The 22,865-nt window shown below is 37.3% G+C and overlaps 1 protein-coding gene across 1 annotated transcript; it reads left to right on the top strand.

The window, feature by feature from the left end:
* Positions 1–12,266: 12,266 nt before the first annotated feature.
* Positions 12,267–22,287, top strand: LOC752882. The gene is made up of 8 exons (XM_030981194.1): positions 12,267–12,484; positions 14,567–14,688; positions 15,625–15,750; positions 16,207–16,388; positions 18,932–19,051; positions 19,306–19,404; positions 20,056–20,098; positions 20,861–22,287. Exons 4-8 carry the CDS (start codon positions 16,361–16,363, stop codon positions 21,186–21,188), a joined length of 618 nt encoding a protein of 205 aa, XP_030837054.1. The 5' UTR covers positions 12,267–12,484; positions 14,567–14,688; positions 15,625–15,750; positions 16,207–16,360; the 3' UTR covers positions 21,189–22,287.
* The last annotated feature ends 578 nt before the right edge of the window (positions 22,288–22,865 follow it).

Below are 22,865 nucleotides of genomic sequence, written 5' to 3'. Positions count from 1 at the left end.
TGCAATGCATGATACATAATGATGTAAGGCTGACCCGTTTATCATAACATATCGTCCTTGTTTTCACGAAGTGACGGTAGTGAGGAAAATCGTAACGTAAAGTGAATGCAATTTTTTTTCACTAGCGTCACTTCGTGAAAACAGCGACGATATTAGTATGTGTATCACCACACAACCATATGTATTTTTAACTTTCATGAGTGACTCAAAAGATATGCACAACATTTTTAAAGTTTTTGAAATCATGAAGTCAGGGATTTTTGATAAATTTTAAAGATTAGTTTTTAATACATTTTTTATCTATTTTCTTCAACAGAATATAACTGTATAAATGTCCTTTAAAAAACCCATTCAAATGCATGTAAATCTTGGGGAAAAAATAGAAGAAAACAAAATCAGTATTTCGTGTATTTTGGCTATGACAAGGAGATATCACAGGCAGTATTCTATTTGATATTTTAGAAAAGACTGCAATTATGTCCAAAGAAAAGTTCTTATACACTACAATTAAACAGGTTCAATGATAAGTGAAGTATTAAGCCTATTCAATTTCACTCTTTGGTGAATTAAGGCAAATTAGTAAATACAGAAGATTCTACAATACACAGTACTGAAATAATCTCAGTTTAATTTTGTATATTGTGATTTTTATCTCCAATTATAATAAGTTTAAAAATAATACCAATTCAATCTCCAGTTACTTTTTTTTTTAAAGCATGTAACATGTATTCCAATAAAACTACTTTATTTTATCATACTCTATTGCCTGATTTTAGATAAACATTTATGAATGTTTTTTACTTAAACTCCAACTTTATTTTGATTAACTTATTTGACGGCATTGATTTTAAAGATTTTTGTTGTTTATTTTTACTGCAATAAATATCCCATTTTGTAGTCAAACAAAAGTCATTTGTGGAATCAGATTTTTAAAGCCATGGTAAAGTTAGTAGAATGTCCATTTTTTCATAAACTCCTGTATGTATGAATAAATTTAAAATCAATTTAAATAAAAATATGTAATCTTATTTACAAATTCAGACAGATGTATGTGGAGATAATTTGGTTCCCTGAAGTTCATTTGTATCTGATATAAATGTGTATATACAAGTGTGAAAAAGAAAATTAAGCTATGTTTATATATTTGCTTCTACCTTTGCTAAATTTCTGAATATTTAGCTCATAGTTGTATTTAATGTACATGCGCTAGGTAATGTTTTGTCGTGTGTTGTTTTAATTTTTCAAAGGGAAGATCAGTTCATTCATATCATTGTGCTGATAAAAATATTTTAAATTGAGGGGATTTTCACTTTCAAGTGATGTGTTGATTGTATTCCTGAAGTATTCAGATTGAAACCAAAGTACTTTGGGTGTCATACAGACAATTAAGTATTTGCTTTTGACCAAAGCCTACAAATTCTTATCAAATTATGATTAGAAGTTGTAGGTTTTGGTCAAAAGCAAATAGAATATACACTAATAATAATAATAATAGTAACTGTAACTTATATAGTGCCAAATCCACTCTGTGGAGTGCTTTTCATACAGTACAGATCAAACAGTACACTGAATAATATGATACAAAACATAACTGTAATTGATCTTAAATTATTATCCATTGTGTATGTGCTATTGAATATTATACAATAGATAAAAAATGTAGTATATTAAATTTCTCTTTTGCCAATACGTAACAGTATAGTTTTAGAATCAAATGTAATGTTTTTGCTGATCTTTTTACAGTAAATCTTTCATTTGGTATTTCATTAGCAATTCCTTTTTTTGTGTGTATATATCTTGCACTTTCCTTTACTATAGGCCCAAAGGGTTAAAAGGAAGAGAAAAAATTAAAAAATTGGTCACAGTTAGTCATCTTATGTCATACCAGTAGTTATCTTGTGTATCGTTTTATTAGAAACAATCCTTTCTCTTTTTGGCCCTTCAGTATGCAAAGAAAACACAAAAGAAAAATAATCCTCATAAAAAAATTGTAATATTGAAAGAATGTTAGTTGAAAAGGAAGAATTATTACATTTTTTTTTTTATTTGAGTCCCCATAGCTGGTCTGTGATTTAGTCCCCTCTAATATTTCATGACAAAAGATTTTCTTCTATGAATTTCCAGCTTTTATTCTGTACGATGTAGTGTTTGTCTTAATCAAACATTCTCTATTAAAAAAAATCCCTACTTTATAACATCGACTGTAAAAATAATTATCATCAATATTTTAAGGCATTCCATTTAGTTCATTGTAGAAAAATATATTGTCGGATAAATGATAATGACAGAATTCTGTTTAATTCATGAATGATGATGATGTAATTTTTAGTGAAAAAATCAAAGCGTTAATAAACATAATAATCACTGTTTGACCAGCATTTTTATGTGTTACATACTCTTTATTTGTAGATTTGGATTAAATGGTGTAATGAGATGGAGAGAGCATTAATCATTGTAATAATTATAAGTAGTGTCAATTCATGTGATTTAAATTTACAGATTTTTTATTCTTTTCTTTTTAAACGGAAAACATTGAATAAAGATATGTATGTAAGCCTTTATCAGTTATCTGGGAGGAGGGAGGCGAACATCCCATTAAACAATGTCGTCATGTCGTCATTATTAAAGGGAAATCCGACCTTGATACTAGAGCAAACTACTATCGAGGAAACACAAATATAAAAATAAAACTACTATCGAGGAAAGCAGGAAAATCAGAGAAGTAGAATGGTGAAAGTTTAAATGAAATCGGACAAAAAGTGAGAAAGTTATGAATTCCTGAAAAAAAATTGATATCACTTCAGGCGTGGGCTCTTCAAATTGGTTGAATCTGTAAGGTCTGTGTGATGTGTAGGCGGACAACTTTCTCATTAGTTCCAATATACAAAATGACTATTATTTCAAAAAAAATGTATTACTCGGGAGGGTCTATTCTCTTTAGAGAACCCATAATAATGCTATCCATATTATATTTTGTACCCCAAGGGAAAAGGCACTTAAGAGAAAAATAGAAATTAACGATATCGTTGTACGCGACAAACATGATACATGTAGTTATTCGCACATGTATGTCACAATCCAACTTTCAAAAGTAAAAGTGTTTACCTTGACCATGTACATTCAAAATGGCTGCCGTTTCGGTGACAAACATATATATAACTTCTTATACATGGGTTTGAAGGAAATTTAAAGGTTATGGCAACCCCTTTTGGTTTTAAAAGTTGCTTAGTTGAATTTGTTATGTCAGAAAACATATTATTAGACACTAAAATCATTAGAATCGGACGATGTTAACTGTGTTGGTGAATTTGACCACCAGTCTAAAGTGCATTGACCTTTTTGACCATAGCGCCCTCATTTAAGGTCAGAGGTATAACAAACTATACATTTTTGGAATCCTTATGACCAGACGAGTAATTTAATATGAAATTTGATAAGGTTAACCGTGTTGGTGAATTTGACCACCAGTCAAAAGGAGGGGGAAACTGAATTCAGACAAGAACACGATACAACGAATCGTCTTCTTTCTCCGATAATTTAATGAAACGTGAACGCTTAAGCGCTTCGCGCGGGATGGGCGAATATGAATTCAGACAAGGTTTAAGAGAGGGAACCGCTACAAATACAATGAATCGTCTTCTTTCTCTAATAATTTAATGAAGTGTTAAAGCTTCCGCGCTTCGCGCGGGAGGGGGGAGGGGGATTGAATTCAGACAAGAACACGATACAACGAATCGTCTTCTTTCTCTGATTTATTGAAACGTCAAAGCTTCTGCGCTGCGCGCGAGATGGGCGAAAATGAATTCAGACAAAGATTAAGAGTAATAATTTAATGAATCGTCAAGACTTCCGCGCTTTGCGCGAAATGGGCGAAAATGAATTCAGACAAGGATTAAGAGTATAATAATTTATTGTAAAGTCAAAGCTGGCGCGCTTCGCGCGGGAGGGGGGGGGGGGATCACTGGATCCAAACAAGAATTAAGAGTCGAGAACGGTATAATGGATTGTCTTCTTCCTCTAATAATTTAATGAAGTGTCAAAGTTTCCGCGGGAGGGGGGAGACTTAGTTCCTGGCCCCGGGTTTATAGGGTTAAATTTGTAGACATTATTTTGAGCATTGGCATTTATATATTTGTCGGTAATTGGTTGCTCGTTTTGTCGGTGATCGGTGGCCTCTACACCCTCCCCACCCCCACTGACAAAGATCTAGCAACGCCCCTGATACGACACAGTTTATACACACTAGAAAATGTTTGCAAGTACTACTTCTTCTACTTCTACGACGATAGTCAGCAGGATCCATACGTCAGGATGTATAGTGCTGAGGAATAAACTATCTAGTTCTTGATCTAGATGCTGGGTAGAAGCGCTCCCTTGAAGCCCTCCAGTGAAGTAGCGTCAAGGGTGATCTTTGAAAGTGCATTCCACGCAGTTACTGTCCGAGGGGGAAATGAGTTCTGGTAGAGCTGGGTGCGGGATGGGATAGCCAGCAACTTCTTTGAGTGATACTGTCGTGTGTTGCTGGCAGTCATGGGTGCTGTGTAATGGTGTGCATTGATGGCTACTGTGTTGTTTTGGATCTTGTACATGAGGTGGAGGCTTGCAGCATTTCTTCTCCTCTCCAGGCTCTCCCATTTCAGATGTTGAATCATGGCCGAGAGAGCCATATGACGATATCTCTGGAGGGTGAATCTTGCTGCTCGCCTTTGTACTGCCTCGATTTTGGATATAGCTTGTTTGTGTGAGGGTTCCAGACCGAGCAACAGTATTCCAGATGAGGTCTAACAAGAGAGAAGTAGGCTTGTTGGCGGATCTTTTGTGAGGTTTTGCGGAGATTTCTGCTGACTAGTCCCAGCATCCAATTGGCTCGGGATGTGATGTTTTTCATGTGGCCTTGCCTGGACAAGTTGGATGAGAAAGACCTAGATACCGGAGATCTGTTACCAACGCAAGAGGAGTGTATCCTAGCGTGTATGTCGTGGTGATGGCTTTCCGACGTTGAATTTCATCTGCCATGTGAAATTTAACACCGAGAAATGCTACCACATCACATTCTCCCTAGTACTGATGAAGTATCGGATCACCGTCTCAAGACGTGACAGATCACTTTTTTCTAACTTCTAACCAACAGAAGGCCTCATTTTTTTTCCAGGAAGTGCCGGTGGACATTAATGCGCCAAATGTGGTTCTCAAATTGCAAAAGATCTTGGAAGGGGGAGGAGAAAGCAATTTTACGTCATATTACTCCAGGAAGTGCCTGAAAATGCGTCTAATTTGGTTCTAAAATTGCAAATGCTTCTTATCTTGGGAGGGGGCCAGAACCCCCTCCCAGACCCACCCCCGCTTGGTCGCTTCGCTCCCTCGCCGCTAAAGCCTCGTTCTGTCGCTTCATCGTTTTACATATATTTAACCCCATGCCATTTTGTGCCCCCCCCCCCGGTAAGAAATTCCTGGATCTGCCACTGATGCCCATGCATGCATGTTAGAGTGGGGTGCTGCGGATTTTTTTTTTGTCAGCCCCCCCCCCAAACGTTTTTGCAATCAATTCCTGGTGCCTTCCCTGCTCTGAGCTTCTTCACCGCATGTTCAACTTCTGAAAGAAGTGGCACTGGTTCTTGTTCCATTAAAGGGACCTTCTCTTCTATTTGTGGACTCTCATCGATTGTGTACCCTCCCCGATTGACATTTTTTTAAAATAGATTTACTATTTTCGTATTGCAGGTGCAGCCATAGCTCTTCATTAAGATCGATCTTATTAACTGGGTGTAAGCCACAAATATGTTTAAGCTATTAACATTTCTCCCAAGAAGCATTACATTTATTTAAAAAAAAAGTTATTGTCCTATGGCGGACTAATGAATATTAATAAGTCAGAATGAATCAGGAGAGCTTGGGTATTTGTTTTAGTTCATCGTGACTGTGCCATGGACTAGTGATGGCCTGGTGGTAGAGTCGATGCCCGGCAAGCAGTAGATGGCAGGTTCAAATTCCGCTGGTTCCAAGATTTTTTCTGACTTGTTTTTCAATTACAGATCGATCAATCGATTTTATTTACTAGTTGTAAGCCACAAATATGTTTAAACTATTTAAATTTCTCCCAGGAAGCATTACATTTATTTAAAAATAAACAAATATTGTGTGGCGACAATATTTCTCTTTTGTGAAAAAAAAAATTCTATTAAGTATTAATTGGCTATAATACTTTTTTGATGAATTTGGGAAGTCAGTGGTCTTAAAATCAGGTGCGGCGGAGCATCTTCCAAAGTGGGGGAGGGGGGGGGGGCACTAACAAAATGTGGCATTTCTGGAAAAGGGGGAACCTACAAAGGGAAATGTCAAAGCGAAAGTATATCATTTTTTAGACATAGGTATATTGGGATAGTTTCTATATTTGATTCTCTCTTTACATGCCCAAGATATTGCTTATTCATCATACTTTGCAGTTGAAAGTGATGGTCTAAATATTCAGTTTCGAGCGGGCGAAGCGATCGAGCAAATAATGTAAGATTTGAGATGTCGCATAGTGCGAAACATTACATCTTATAAAGAGATGCAAAATCCTGATGGGGGGTTAATCACAATCTAACCATGATTGAATAAGAATACCTTTAATAAGTAACACAATTACACCAACTATAAATGCGAGCCGGTGTAGCAAGCAAGCTTTGGGGAAAAGTAAGGAAACAATTGCTCCTATAATCGCTTTAAATTTGGGGCACATGCTATGGAGAAAGAAAAAGGGTGCCAAAGTGTTTTTTTTTAAAGGCAATTAAAAGAAGTAAATAGAGCAATTATAAGAGGTGAAAAGGGGCAGTTCTCGCACCCGGCCTGAAAAGGGGCACCTCCCAGTTTTGAATCGAGGCAATTATCAGAGATGAAGGGGGCATATATCAGAAGTGAAAAAGGGCCCTTATCGTACCTTAAAAGGGGCGCTTACCATAAATGAAAAGGTGCACTTATGAGAACGGAAAAGGGACACTTAATGCAAAGAAAAAGGAGCATTTGTCAAAGAAAAAGGAGCATTTGTCAAAGAAAAAGGGGCACCTCTCATATTTGAATAGGGGCAATTATCAGATATAAAGATGGCACTTATCAGTGATACTATTTGGGGCACTTAATTATAAGAATATATATAACGGGCACCCATCGGCAAGAATAAGGGGCACTTATTTGAAGTAAAGGATGCACTTTCCCCAGAGCGCTGCCTCTGGTTGCAGATAGTAGTTTTTATTTGGGGTTTGGTAGTACTGTAGGGAATTATGATTTGTTTTATAATTTAACTGATTTCATTCACATTAGAATCCGATCGAATGCCCAGATGTAACGCTGACTTCAATTATAAGTCTGATTTCTATCTATTTAAAAAAAAAAAAAAATAATAAAGATTTTGAAGCGGCATCAAGAATCAGCGCGGGCGGGGACGAGAAACACGTATTTGTTGTTATTTGGGCTTAGTACATCAGTCTGTACATGTGATTTACCTCTTTTCCTCTATGAAAAATGATCCGAATATTGCTACAAAACTGTACAAGCATGTGCCGTCATGTATCATGAGCCTACCATGTTTACCTATAGATATACATCACTAGTGCAAAAATCACATACTACCTTCATCATTGATATATTGTTATATTCATAATTTTATTGTCATTATTATCATTGTTTTTGTTTTTGTTAGTTATTATTAATAGTATTGTTATTATATATTATAGTTATTGCCATTATTATTATTATTACTATTATTAATATTAGTATAATTACCATCATCATCATCATAATCATCATCATCATCATCATTGTATCCCGATCATCATATCCAGTGGCGGATCCAGGAATTTCTTACCGGGGGGCACAAAATCGCATGGGGTGAAATATATGAAAAACGATGGAGCAAGGCGCCAGCGGCGAGGGAGCGGAGCGACCAAGCGGGGTGGGTCTGGGAGGGGGTCAGAACCCCCTCCCTGAGTAGGAAGCATTTGCAATTTTAGAACCACATTAGGTGCATTTTCAGGCACTTCTTGCTTTCTCCTACCCCCTCAAAGAGTAGGGATCCAGGGGCGGATGATGGGATCTGGCTTTTTGCTAAGGGGGGGGGGGTTGACCCAATGACGACACGGAACATCGTCCACGAGCCGCGAAGCGGCGAGGCGATTTTTTTTTGTAGTTGTTGCTATTTTAACCCCCGTAAGTGAAGTTTTCCTGGCATCTAATGGAGACCATAAAAAGCAGTGCATGATAACGTCTTTTTTAATCAAGTAACAGTTTAGGGGGTTCGACCCATGACGATGCGGAGCATCGTCCACGAGCCGCGAAGTCCGAGCCGCGTAGCGGCGAGGCGATTTTTTTTTTTTTTTTTTTTTTTTTGGGGGGGGCTATTTTGAACCCCCGTAAATGATATTTTCCTGGTATCTACTAACACAATGGAGACCATATAAACAGCAGTTCATGATAACGTCTTTTTAAATCAAGTAACAGTTTGAGGGGGGTTCGACCCAATGACGACGAGGAGCATCGTCCACGAGTCTCAAAGTCCGAGCCGCGTAGAGGTTTGAGGTCGAAATGACCGCATGCGTGTTGCCAAAATGTCCGGTAAAGGGGTACTTTTCGTGCGACAAAGTCCGGCCCGAGAATTTGACTTTTCACCCGGAGATTTCTTTAAAAAGGGTGTGTTTTTTCGTTTTTACTCTCATTTCTTTGGACTCCTGAGAAATTATTCCAAATTTAGGGGGGAACATTGAGCATTTTTCCTGATTTAGGGGGGTCTAGCTCCAAGGCAGGAAAAGCCCGCGAAAGGGGGTTCGGAAATGTTGGCAGTCACTGGCGTACCTATGGGGGGGCAGGGGGGGCAGAGTGCCCCCCCTGACGGGCTCCAGGGGAAAAAAAGAAAAAGGGGAAAGAAAAGAAAAGAAAGGGAAAGGAAAGAAAAAGAAAAAAGGAAAAGGAAAGAAAAAAAGGAAAGAAAGAGAAAAAAGGAAAAAAAGGAAAGAAAAAAGAAAGAAGAAGAGAAAAGGAAGAAAAGGGGAAAAGAAAAGGAAAGGAATGAAAATGGGGAAAAAAAATAAAGAACATGGCCGTAAGCACCAGGGGGGGGGGGCAGTTGACCCCAGATATTTTGAAATCGTACAGTTTTTTTCCTGAAAATGTAGTGTAGGCCTATACCAAATCCTTCAATTCTACTTTTGAAAATGCAAAAGTACCCTCATGACCAGTTCGGTCGCTCGAACTCCCTTCACTCCTTTTGCTTTTGAGATTCTTCGAAAACTTTTAACGCATCTTTCCCCCTTCCCCCATCAGAAAAATATTCCGCATACGGCCCTGAAAAATTAAAACAAATGAAAATAGGAAAATATAAGTGATATAACAAATTTGAAACTCTTCGCTGGCGCGAACTGCTTGCTAGCCTATTTTGTATTAAATGTTTTCACTTCCTCGTCCCCCTGAAAAAAGAAAAGGATTAGTATTACCTAGAATACAATTGTGCCTGCCCCGACGGGCCCCGACCTGCAACCATGGCAACAATAACACACAATATATGTACCAAATGTTACTAAAAGAGACTAATTCATTTTTCTTGCTCGCTACACTCGCTCGCGAATAAAATGAATAGACATTGCTTTGGAAACAATTGTGCCCGCCCTTGACCTGCAACAATATCATTAAAAATGGAAGAGTTTTTTCGCCCTCTCGCCAAAAAGGAATTGAATCGCATTAAACGCGATTGCGTCCATCCTGACCTGCACCAATAAAAACAAGGTTATTTATTAATTTCTATTAAAAGAGAATTTATTTTTTTTTGCTTGCTCGCTATGCTCGCTCGCCAAAATGTAATTGACACCGCTAACGTGCCCGCCCCAACCTGCAACAACCAGTTAATAATTATGAACGAAATGTTATTCAAAGAAGTTTTGGTGTGCTCGTGCTCGCCAAAACGGAATTAACATCACCTTAGACATGATTGTGTAAGCCCTTCCCTGCAACAAAAAAATCTGAAATTTATGAACCAATTATCATTACAAAAAGTTTGTTCGCTCGCTACGCTCGCTCGCCAAAATAGAAATAACACCGCTTTTAATAATCACGTCCCTGACATGGAACAATTAAACCAAGTTTATATACCATATTTTCCCTATAAAGAGAAGTGATTTTTTTTTGCTCGCTCGCTACGCTCGCTCGCCAAAATAGAATTAACACCGCTTTTAATAATCACGTCCCTGACATGGAACAATGAACCCAAGTTTTATGTACCATATTTTCCCTATAAAAGAAAAGTGATTTTTTTTTTCGCTCGCTACGCTCGCTAGCTCGTGGAATTATGTGCCCACCACTAACCTGCTACAATATCATTAAAAAGAGAAATGTAGGGGGTTGCCTGCCCGCCAAAATGGGATTGACATTGCCTTAAACACGATTGTGCCCGCCCCCTACCTGCAACAATGAAACAAATTTTATATAGCAATTCATTGAGAGAAAGATGTATTTTCGCTCGCTAGCTAAAATGGGTATAAAATCACCCTAAACACAATATTGTTCCCGCGCCCTGCATGGGACAATTGAACCAAGTTTAAGTGGCAATTATTAAAAAAGAAGTGATTTTTTTCTTGCTCGCTACACTAGTTTGCAAAAAAATGAAATTAACGTCGCTAACAAGTAAATGTTCCCACCCCCAACTTGCAACAATACCAGTTTATATACCAAACGTTACTTAAAGATTTTTTTTGCTCGCTCGCTCGCTCGCCAGAAGTGAAAATTAGCATCGCCTTTTTTGTTTGTTTCGGTCGCTTGCCCCCCCTGACGGAGTACCCCAGGTACGCCACTGTTGGCAGATAGGGGGTGCTTTCAAAAAGAGGAAACAAGCATATGCGTACCCTAAATAACACTGAGTGGGGGGGGGGGGCCGTAAGTGATGTTTTCCTGGCAACTTTATACTAAAACAATGGAGACCATAAAAAGCAGTGCATGATAACGTCTTTTTAAATCTCATAAGCTAGTTTAAGGGGGGGGGGGGGGTTCTACCCAATGACGATGCGGAACATCGTCCACGAGCCGCGAAGTCCGAGCCGGATAGCGGCGATGCGATTTTTGTTGTTGCTATTTTGAACCTTCGTAATTGATGTTTTCGTGGCATCTACTAACACAATGGAGACCATAAAAAGCAGTGCACGATAACGTCTTTTTAAATCAAGTAACAGTTTAAGGGGGGGTTTGACCCATGACGATGCGGATACTGTGTGGGTCTGGACACATGATGGCGTTTTTCTATTCACATCACATTTTAACTAATTGGAGCACAATTTTTTTTTTTTTGATCCTCAAAATTTTTTCAATTTGCACCCCCCCCCCCTCTTGAGCGCCAGGGGGGGGGGGGGCCCAACCCCCAAAAAAGGTAAAAATCACGTGATTTTACATGATTTTTTTTCTCAAGGGGGGGGGGGGCCGGGCCCCCCGGGCCCCCTGGATCCGCCACTGCCCTAACCCCTCCCCCATTCCCCCACAGATCCGCCACTGGGATCTTTTGCAAACTGGAAGCAATAAGCATTGCATGTAGGCGATAGAAAAAAGGTGCTTGCGAAACGGATAGAAACTTCGCGGCCACAGGGATGACAGAAAATAATATGACAATAATGAAACCAGCAACTGTGGCAGGATTAATGGCAGGGACAATCTGCATGCTGAAAGAGCACTTAGAATAGGTATATCGGAAAATTAATTCAAGACTAAGTTAGAAGTTAGAAGTTAGAAGTTATAAAGGAGATAAAATCTTTGGTATTAGTCATGTTCGACTTAAAATTGCATGCCCGCCCCCCCCCCCCCCCCCCGTCCCTTACCCGGTAAAAAAAAAAAAAAACTTCTTATAATATCATCCCCATTTCTTTCTTTTCCCTTCTCATTATTCTCCTTTTCCCCCTTTTCTCTCCTCCGTCTTTCCGCCTTTCTTCTTTTTCCGCCTTTTCTCTCCTCTCTCTTTCCCTTTCCCCTCCTTTTTCTCCTCTCCCCCTTTCTTTCCTCCCTCTTTTCTTCTTCTTTCTCTCTTCCCTTTTTTTCTTTTTCCTCTCCTTTTTCTTTCCCCCTCCTTTTTCTCCTTTCTTTTTTTTTGGGCCGGGGGGGGGGGGCACGTGCCCCCTGTGCCCCCCTGGATCCGCCACTGATATCTTCATAATCATTATCATTATCCCCATCATCAGCATCGTAGTTGTAGAGTAGCTCTCTTCGTGATAGGTTGAGCTGACATATATGCTATACGTCTGAAATTTAGACTAAATTTAGGGACTTTCCCCTTGTCATGATCACGCGCTTACCAGTATTTCGCAATCCTGATTCGCGAACATTCGAGATTATAACCGGCGAACGTGTAGCAAGCTAGAACTTATAGAAGCAGCTATAGAACTGCCTTTAAAATCAAGAAAATATATATCAATCATCTACGCAGTCCTTGAATATATATCCAGTGTCTTTTCTCTGCAAAGTACATTTGATGTATGCCAAGGTAAGCTACGTAATCGAACAACAATTAACAATAATTCAATGACTAATTTGATCGTTCAATTAGTGTCATGTCATCATGTCAGTCATGATACGTCAGACTCAGACTCAAGTGACTCACAGCTCAGCTCAGCTGACTGACATCAGTAATAATATCGTAATTCAATTATATATCTAGTAAATGTATTTGTTTTTGTTGCATGGTGCAACCCTGGGTCGATCTTGATCCTTGTCTAGAGGATATGTTGCGCAACTTTTTCTTTCTATACTATTGTTTTGTTTTTCATCTCATTGACTGTCTGTGTCTAATACTGGGATTACCCCATTCATAAGAGCTTATGCCGTTGTAAATATACACATCGTTCGATCAGGGCATGTGAGTTAAACTCACATATCCCTGGTTCGATCCTGCATCTGCTGAAGCCAGTGAACCTGGACGGGTCAAGCTCGCTACCGTATTCATAAGAATCGCTACAGGACCATCATCATAATTAAGGACCGCTATCCGGCATATAACGCGTGACAAAATGAATAGCGATCCTTTATGAATAACAGTCCTTATAAATAACGAGCAAACCATTAACAACATAAGGACCACTACTCGTAAGGATTGCTATCCATAACGCTTGTCTTAATGAATAGCGGTCCTTATAAAAAGCGAGCAGATCGACCCCGATGAATCTTACCAGGCTATTATGTACTTGTAGATTTGATTGCCAAGCTGGGAATGATATTCTGAGTATGATTTTATTTTATTTTATTGTTAAAATAGAATTGGTATTCTGATCAAGATTGCTTTTCATCTCGATCTCTTATTTCTCGCATTTCCATGAAAATTACACACATGATACCGTCGCTTTTACCCTAAATATGCCCTTATTTATCTTACTAATAGTAATTGTGGGGGACCATTCATATTTAATTTTCTTACAAGAAAATTAAAATGAAACTTTAAGTAGCTAGGGAAGGGGCTATTTTCCTCTTGGACAAAATAGTACCATGATAGTAGACTATGTGTAACTTTTTTGGACAATTATGCTGCTAGGCTGCCCTGTGATCACTGATCAAAATAAACAAACAATACAAAAAAGTGTCAGTGATATTTCTCAAGCAACATTGCATTAATTTTAGTGTTGTAACATCACAGATATCTCCAATTCCGTTTAAACGCCAGTCAAAACCAGACGGTTTTCTGTTAAACGATTTAAAAAATTAAAAATTAAAAAAACAAGAAAACAAAACCGTCCAATTGAAAACGGATGAGCCATGGACGGTCGGATACCGGACGGTTAAACGTTGGACTACAGCACTATTGCATTTCAAGAGTTTTGCTAAGTATACTTGCAATGAAACTTATTATGTTATAGTGTTTGAAAGCCTTGGAAACTACCTTGGTCATGTTTCATGGAAATCCCAGCAAAAGAAGGTTTGCAATTTGAGGCATGAGGGGTGAAAATTTAATCTATGCATTTACACTCTCTTCCCCAAGACGGCAAGAGGCCGGTAGAGAGTGATTCTAGTGCCTGAACATGAAGAGAAATCTAGCTAACATTTCTTTTTGCTTATCACATCATAAATAGTAGTCCAGAATCTGGCCTATTTAATTTTGATCTCAACCATACCATCCCCCTACTTACTTTCTACCAGTCAAAGATGACGTGATCATTAAATTAGGATGCCCGGCAAAAAACTGGGCTGGTGCATTTGTATAATGAGTTTGTTGATAACGCCATCTTTGGTGGCTTGAATCAATTTTAGTGAATATAACATGAAGAACCGGCCAGATTCTGTTCTACATAAAAAGGTGTGTCTTAGATGAGATAAAAATCTGGCTAAAATGATTCTCAGCCTACAAAATTTAAAACAAAAAAAATTAAAGGATATTTTATCGCACTGAAATGAAATTTAAAAACATCCCAGAATGCACTGATCATTTTTTTAATCAAAGCTTCAAAGGCAAATTACCTGACCTTATATGATATTCGCTTCTACCTTTAAGTCTGCCTAAATGATTTTAGGAACCAGATGAGTTGAATTGCAGGTGTTAATATTTTCTTTTCTATGAATTTCTCTTTTTCACTTTCAGAACCTTATAATATGGCTAACTATATTAGAAGTTGGATGACATTTATTGTCACCGCTGCCAGTATTATATTCATGGTGCCCGCCACCTGTAGCTCTCCTGTTTCACCTAGAAATATTTCACAGGTATTTATTCATTAATGTGTGAATGTATACTCCTAAGAAATCAAGTAAGCTCATGTTGTATAGGAGCAAAAGAGAGGATTATTGCAGGGGAAGTCCACCGTGATATTAAGTCAATTTTGATAAAAGCAGATAAACAAAAGAAACAATTCAACCCTATTTTCACGAAGTGATGGTAGTGAATGAAAATTGCATACAATTTGCGTGCGGATTTTCCTCATATACCGTCACTTCGTGAAAATAGGAACAAATTAGAGAAAGTTTGATTAATATCTGATTAAAAATAGAAAAGTTATAAATTCTTGAAGTTGTCATCATGAAAACACTAATTGGCAACGCTGTGATAAATCTTGCAAGCTCCTCTCCAACTTGCTTTGTTCAGAAAATTTTTAGTAATTTAGGATAATAAAGTTTTTTTTCTTCTCAAGATGTCCTCTTCTAACTTTTCTTTTAATATGTTCAGTCAACTTTTTCAAAGTTTGCTTTTCTTTGAATTAATTCGTTTTGTTAAATTTTCAAGTTCAATGAACATAAAACATGACTTCTGGTCATATTCTGAACTATGTAGCAAACGTATGTTTGGTCAGCCTAAAAATAATTATGTCATACATATCTTTCTAAAATAGAAATGTGTACATACATTATGAACTTTGTTTCCATAGTTTAAACAAATTAACAATGACATGATTAAAACCCCAAATTTGACTTTTTTTTAAATTCAGTTCTCATAATTATCTATGAATGTAATGGATTAACAGAAAGGGGCTAACTTAAAGCTGAGAATTCTGAAAATATGAGAATATGAGATATTGTCCCCCATAACCTTTCTGGTATTACCATTGTGTGCAAACTGCAAAGACAACTTTGCGCTCAGAGTACTTGTTTATGACCAGACATAAATCCTATCTTTTGAATAATTTGAATGTTGTGTTTTGACAGGCTGAGCAGACTGCAGAGACTATGGACCCTGGAGATTGTCTACCGAATCAGTTTCTCAGCCTAATTACTTTTACTTGCGAGAACTGTACGTTCTGTCCCCAGGGTACAGAACATTCCCCCAACAAAGTAAGTACAAGCACTTTTACTTGTTATGGTAATTCCTATTTTATTCCATCATATCATTGACGGTTTTGTTTGTATAATCATTAATCCTTTTATTCATTGTTATAGTGGTTGTAGTGGAGGTACATGTAGAAACAAACATGTCATTTGGGAGTACTGGTAGCTTGGACATAGTGTATCTTCCATTATTCTTTCAGATGGATGATGATTGGTGAATTCAATCATGGTTAACATTCATATCATTACATAAATTTTAGGCTTATTAGAGGCAGATGTGAGTATAATTTGTAGTAAAAACTGCAATTGTTTAATTGCAACCAATATCATTAGAGACAGTTATATATGTGTGTCACTTTATGATGATTTTTAAGGCTCATTCAGATATAATGAGGCAAACAGCGTTTAAAAAAAATGTTATTATGACGTAAATTGTATTCTGAATGCATTTTTTTTCCACAGCATTGTGGCAACGGATGGGGAGTTGAAACAACCTGTACACCATGTGCAGAAGGCTACTTTCAGATGGGGGAAGCCTATACAGGCCTTGTGTGCAGCCGCTGTGTGACGTGTGATCCGACTGTCAAGTACCTTCAGAACTGTACAACTACACAGAATGCAAGATGCGGTCCATGTCCAACTGGGTAAGTAATAGCCTGTTGAGAATGATAGGAAATTTATACAAAACTCCCTGTACAACATGTGAAGAAGGCTTCTTTCAGATGGGGGAAGGCTATACTAGCTTGTATGCAGCCGCTGTGTGACGTGTGATCCGACTGTCGAGTACCTTCAGAACTGTACAACTACACAGAATGCAAGATGCGGTCCATGTCCAAATGGGTAAGTAATAGCCTGTTGAGAACGATAGGAAATTTATACAAAACTCATGAAAAGAACTGTTGTGTAAAGAATCATCATTTAGCCTAAGGAGGGTCAAAATTGAATACTACACATATTTCTTTATTAACCCCTGAACCTAACACTTTAACCTAATGTTGTATAAGGATCTTTATGGCATAATTAAGGAGCGTACAGACTAGATAACAAAATCATATAAAGATACATTAGTTGACATGGCAGCCAACCATGAGTGCACGGTCATGCTACATGTAAGTGCCCAGTTATACAATTTATGAACTAGGTTGCTGATTCTTTATCGCTTTTTCATTTAAAATAATGCCCAAACAAGCATTGCATTATTTATATAACATTTCTTTATACAATGTTCAGATTACATTTTTGAATCTGCATGTCTATGTTTGGTGCAGCAGAGGGAAAGATGCTAAGAGAGAGCAGGCGCGGATCCATGGGGGTGCCAATGGGCTTTCTACCCCCCCCCCCATTGAGCAAAATATTGGCCCCCAAAAAAGATAACATTAATATTACCATTTTTAAACAAAACATTTAAAAACTGGCCGCCCCCCCCCCCCCCCCCCCCCTGGCAAAAAAAAAAGTAAATTTTTTATACAACTTTTGCTCAAGTGGGTTGGGGGGGAGAGGGGTGGGTGTTGAAACAAAAATGGTGCGTTCATTCCCCCACCCATGTTGACCCCAAAATAAAATAAAATATGTGCTTCCCCTCCCCCCCCCCCCCCCCTTAATAAACAAAATATCAGTCAGTGCAATTTTCACAATTCCGGGGGCAAAAAAAACACAGGATTTTCAAATTTCAGGCCCATGATCAGAGTTCCATGATCGGATGCACTTTGGTATGTAAGCACATTGATGAAGCTCTGTACGAGACCTGTGGGTGGCAACAGCTAGGGTATGGATGTGAGTCACAGAAGATTATGTTGTCCGTGTATATGGATGACACTGGAGGAAGAATACTACCCAGTTCCAAGGGAGGCTGGAGAAAAAAAGTGTCTGTAAAAAATACATAAAGTTGCTACATTACTCCTGTGCTCTAATTTCATTATAAAATATAAAACACGTCACAGATTAATGCACTTGTCATTTGTAAGACGCACCTCTTGACCCCCGGGAATGGTGCGTCATGGTTGCGTCATGTTCCCCAAAATCGCGACGCACAGTACCGTCATGGCCGCAAAATGTCCGTCACAATACTGACCCATATGTGCGTCATAGTAAGTCACTTTACCACGTTGCGTCATTTGGTGTGTCAATGGGACCGTCACTTTCTCCAAGCAGAAGTGTTTCTCAAATGTGCGTCATTGGCTAGTCATTTTCATGAAATGGTGTGTCATATGTTTGACTCAAATGTGCGTCGATGGAATGTAATGGTGTGTCACTTTCTGTGACGGAAGGTGCGTCATGGTATCAAAATGTACGACTCACATCGGTACAATGACGCACCATTCCCGGGGGTCAAGAGGTGCGTCTTACAAATGACAAGTGCATAATTTAATAGGACAGACTCATTTGTAGACCATTTCTAAAATTGTAGATTAATTGTCGCACTTTAGCGTTAATCATTTCCCTTAATGAATCTTTCAGAAACTATTATTTATATCCGAACATATGTGTTGGATGTAAGAATGACCCATCCCACAATGACTGCCAGCAACTTACCACCATAAAGCCCAGCACTGCCTCATCACCCAATCAGTCAGCACCCACAACCACATCACCTTTGTCATCACCGGCACACAACACTACTAATGACTATGATAGTAGGTCTATCCAACGAGCTAGTTCTTTCTTTTCGTTTTCTTTCACTATATGCCTCTTGAAAAATCTTTTACATACTTAAACCAGTTTCACATTTGATGTACCATATATAGATATCTATACATGCATGTATGCACTTAAAAAATCATTTTCTATTCAGTGCACACTGAACTGATAAGATCCAAGAAGATCTGAAATTTTAGAAGAAAAATATATTATCAAAGAAATTAATCATTAACTAATTATACTTAATTGTTATTGTTTGCAGGATGATAATATCGAAGAGAAAAAATATGATATACCGGTAGGTTGAATTGGTTGTATCAAATTTATGAAAGCAAGTCAAGAAGATATAGTCAGTTTTTAAATTGTATTCTTTTTAATGCCAGAATTCATTGATCTTCAGTAGATAGGAAGGATAGATTTCATAGAATGTACAGAATGGTGCAGTCAGGAGCATGATTTTGTTTTTGTTGATGAATATGTAACATTTCTCTCTCATATCTATTAGACCATCTATATTCATGCTGTTTTCACATCTATATTTTAATTTCAGAAGAAGGTTCACCTATCAAAAAGTTCTCAGTGTTTGGAATAATAGCTATTGTTACTGTGATAGTAATATGCGTCATATCACTGGCCTGTCTGGCATACAAGAAATGGAAAGCAACAGATAGTAAGTTTTATTAAAGCTTTTTTATAAATTGTAACATTTATGTGAACACTCTTTACACTGGGAAACCAAATATAATTCTTTTAATAATGCAACTTAATTAATGCCAAATGTATTTTAATATTCCAGATTTCTAAATAGGTATTCAGAAAGTGTAGGACTTTAATCCATAAACTTGCTAATTGATGTGTTTTAAGAATTATTATTTTTGGAACTTATTGACATTTGTTTCATTTTTCTCCATTCTTTTTTCATAGATTCAGCTTCTGAAAATGAATTGCCCAGTAAAACTGCCACTTTCCCAAATGCAGCATATGAAGATTTGCCCCAAAACGACAGTATGACACCTACCAATGGCAAGTAACTCACCGTCTTACTATTAAAACGGCTAGGATTAAATTCATAGCTGTGTTCCTGCCTGCCTGAAATCATTGCTACCCTAGCTCTGCATAAGTGGGCCTCTATCTTACATCATTAACCATATTTTTCATCAGCCCAGATGTGGAAGTTGTTCTTTTACATGAAGTGAATTATTTTTGAGCTGTAGATAAAAGAAAGAAAGCAAGCGGCAAAATAGAAAAGTAATTACTGAATTCTTTTTAATCTTAAAGAGTTTAAGACCATATTTTAAAATCTTTGATGGAGTCTAATATTAAATTAACTTTATTATATATCCAATCAGACTTTGTCCCAGTCTTTATGACAGGTGAAGTGAAAAACTTTGTTTATTGTCAAAGATGACACGCAGATCAGTTGCAAAATCTACAGATGCCTAAATCCTGATGTACAAAAATTCACATCAATTTGTAATTGTTTCAGAAGTGTGATTATTTTTGCTGGAGTTGCTGATGTTAAAAAATTGTTGCTCTACTGACATAAAAAGGAAAGTCACTTTCACATGCAATGTATTTAAGTTTCATTTTTTTAAATAAAATATTTACACAATAGTCATATTTATTGAGACAAAGAATGTTTTCTATTTCAATTTTTGTTTGTGTCTTTTACAGATGAAGAAAGTTCTGTGCGATCGTCACAAAGTGAGATACAAGGGTAGGTTATTTTCCTTGTAGTTGATTTAAATGTACTTGATGTTTATCAAACATATAAAGTCAGTCATCTCACATATCTTCCCCCACACATATATTTGTCTTCATATGGAAGACATCATGCATGTGTCCCCCTGGTATGTGTGGGTAATATCAAGAGGTGACATTGTGAAAACCAGCATGAGAGATTCATGTTAGAGACATACACCTCCATTAAACCTATTTTCAGACTTTTTGCCTGTGCTACTTGTGCATGAATTACAGTATATGACATCCAGGTAGTAGGGTATATATTTATTCCCTAGTCAAATAAAGTTTTTTTTTTTTTAAAGCACAGATTTTGTTTGATTTTTTATTTCTATCTTTAACTCTGAATAAATTTTCCATCTTCCTTTTGTTTCAAATCCTTAGTCTGAAAATATTTTTTCTGGGGTCCATTTTTGATTTCTAAGAAAGTAAAATAGTCTCGTCTTTTGGGAATTACGATAGAAAATAGCAAAAAAATATACTTTTTGCATATGAAAATCTACCAGGGTTATCATGTTTTTATTTTTTTTATGAAGCCTGTTTTTGTTTTTGTGTAAAATCACATAAGCATGTGTGTAATTTGAAGAAGAAAAATTATTTTAAAAAGTCAGTTTTATATTCATCTGAAATAAATAGACCAAATAGACCCACATGAATTGAGATGACTCACTTTCATGCATCATTGTTCCATAATATCTGATACTTATAAATATTTTTTGGTCAATTTTTGTGTTCTCAGCGAAATAGCTGAGGAATCTGCAGCACCTGCACCTGAAGCAGAGACAACCGCCCCAACCAGTGCAAATACACCCTTAGATGATGAGCAACTCCAAGGGACTAGTAATCCTGTCAATCAATCATCTGCATCCCTATCAACTGAAGTCCTTAACATTGATCTGTCATTACCAGGAGAATTGTCCAGTAATGAAGGCGCAGGTGATGGTGCATGGTACCATGCAAATCATGGCCCTAGGTCACCTGAGGACAAGGACACCTCTGATGATGATGAAGATGGTAGTATGTCCCGTCCTAAGTCTCTCAAGTCTAAGTCACTTGATCTTGTCTAACTAGCTTCATGTAGCCAAAAAAAAATGGTCCTAGGGGTGGTACTAGTATTCTGAAACTTTTTTATTTCTAATATCAAAGGGGATTTGTAGATCATTAAAAAGGTATTTTTGTATGTTGTACTTGAACTTAGAAAGCTTAAAAAAGTCCAAAGTTAATAGTTCAGATGTGACATTCAAAGTACTTCTTCATTGCATTTACTTGGCCTTTGGTTGATATGAAGTAGATTCACATTGATTTAGATTGAAAAAATTATTACCCCAAAGAGAAAGTTGTAGATAACTGCTGTCAATTTATTTTCTTTTGCTGTATTTGCCAAAGGAATGAAGAAAACAATGAAAGACAAAAGATATTGGTGTGAGGCTTCATGCAATCTTAAAAGATATGAATTTCTTTTGGGGGAAAAGTTCAGCCTGAAAGTTTTCCTTGTTTTCCCATTTTTCCCCTAGTAGCTTTTAAAAGAAAATTAAATTAATGCAAGTTCATAACTTTGATTTTCTCTTTAGAAATGTCATTTGTACAAGTACTATTAAGAGGTACATGCATGCTATCCTAAGCGAGTTGCAATGGTGCATCTACATGGCACAATTAAGTGTGTGATCTTTACATACCTTGTTATAACGATTAGCAATGATAAATCATTCAAATGTATTTGCTTGTATGCAAAAACTATGCATTCCTGCTCAATCTTCTCTCATGTGAGATGATACATATGTTCTAGAGATGTATGAGATGTTATTTTGCTATAGAGCGAATTATATAAATTAAAAAATATATGTATTTTTATGTGATTTGTAGGAAAGGAATATATCTATTTAGCGGGTGTGTGATAGAACCTATTGATAATATTTTTGAGTCACAAATTTATTTTCAAGCTACAAATAAGTGCCAATGATGAATTCCAAAGATATGCTTTATACTGGGAATGTGGATATTTAAATGTAATCAGCTGATAATGTATTCCTAGTCTATACAAGGTTGTGTAAGCCAGATGATTGTAATAAACTAATTATAGTGTGTGCCAGTGGCCTAACAAGCAAAAACTTTTTCGGGCAGAAGAAAGAAAAAAAAGGTATAACTTACAAAAAAGTGAGAAAAATACCGCGGAAATCATGTCATTTCGGGAACATTTGTAAATCACTGGTATCGGGTTAAAAATAAACCACCTTTAGATTTATATTTAGATGTGTGCCAGTATTCTGTTTGATTTATATTTAAAAAATGCAATTATGTCTAGAGAAAAGCAGAGTTCTCATACATGGAGGCGTGATGGCTTAGTGGTATAGTAGTGATCTCGTAACCGGGAGGTCCTGGTTCGAAACTAAGTCGATGCGCTAGTGCCCTTTGGTAAGGCATTAATCCTTTTTTCCAAGTCCCTCGGAGAGGACTTAAAGCCGTCGGTCCCCTGGTTGCTTACTTACAAGCAGATGCGTGCTTTCTGTAATAGCAGTCAGGTAAAACAAACCAACCAACAAGTTCGAGGATAAGGGAAGTATTACGTGATACAATTTCCTCTTTGGTGATTTGAGTCGAATAGTAGAAGTGTCGCGGCACTAATGTCCTTTGGCAAGACATTGATCTACATTTGTCACACTCGACCCAGGTGATTTAAATGGGTACCTGGCAGGATTTAATACCTTGAAATGCTAGAGCGCCTTAATGGCAGCCATACTAAAGCC

This window comes from Strongylocentrotus purpuratus, unplaced genomic scaffold (assembly GCF_000002235.5).
Source record: "Strongylocentrotus purpuratus isolate Spur 01 unplaced genomic scaffold, Spur_5.0 spur5_scaffold_11, whole genome shotgun sequence".
NCBI lineage: Eukaryota > Metazoa > Echinodermata > Echinoidea > Camarodonta > Strongylocentrotidae > Strongylocentrotus > Strongylocentrotus purpuratus.
This window is presented reverse-complemented; position numbering and strand designations above follow the sequence as displayed.

Excerpts from the sequence above, each read along its gene's own strand:
- LOC752882 (XM_030981194.1), top strand. The coding sequence starts at position 16,361 with ATGCAAGATGCGGTCCATGTCCAACTGG. Across the intron at positions 19,405-20,055 it reads CAGTATGACACCTACCAATG|ATGAAGAAAGTTCTGTGCGA; the intron begins GCAAGTAACTCA and ends TGTCTTTTACAG. Across the intron at positions 20,099-20,860 it reads TCACAAAGTGAGATACAAGG|CGAAATAGCTGAGGAATCTG; the intron begins GTAGGTTATTTT and ends TTGTGTTCTCAG.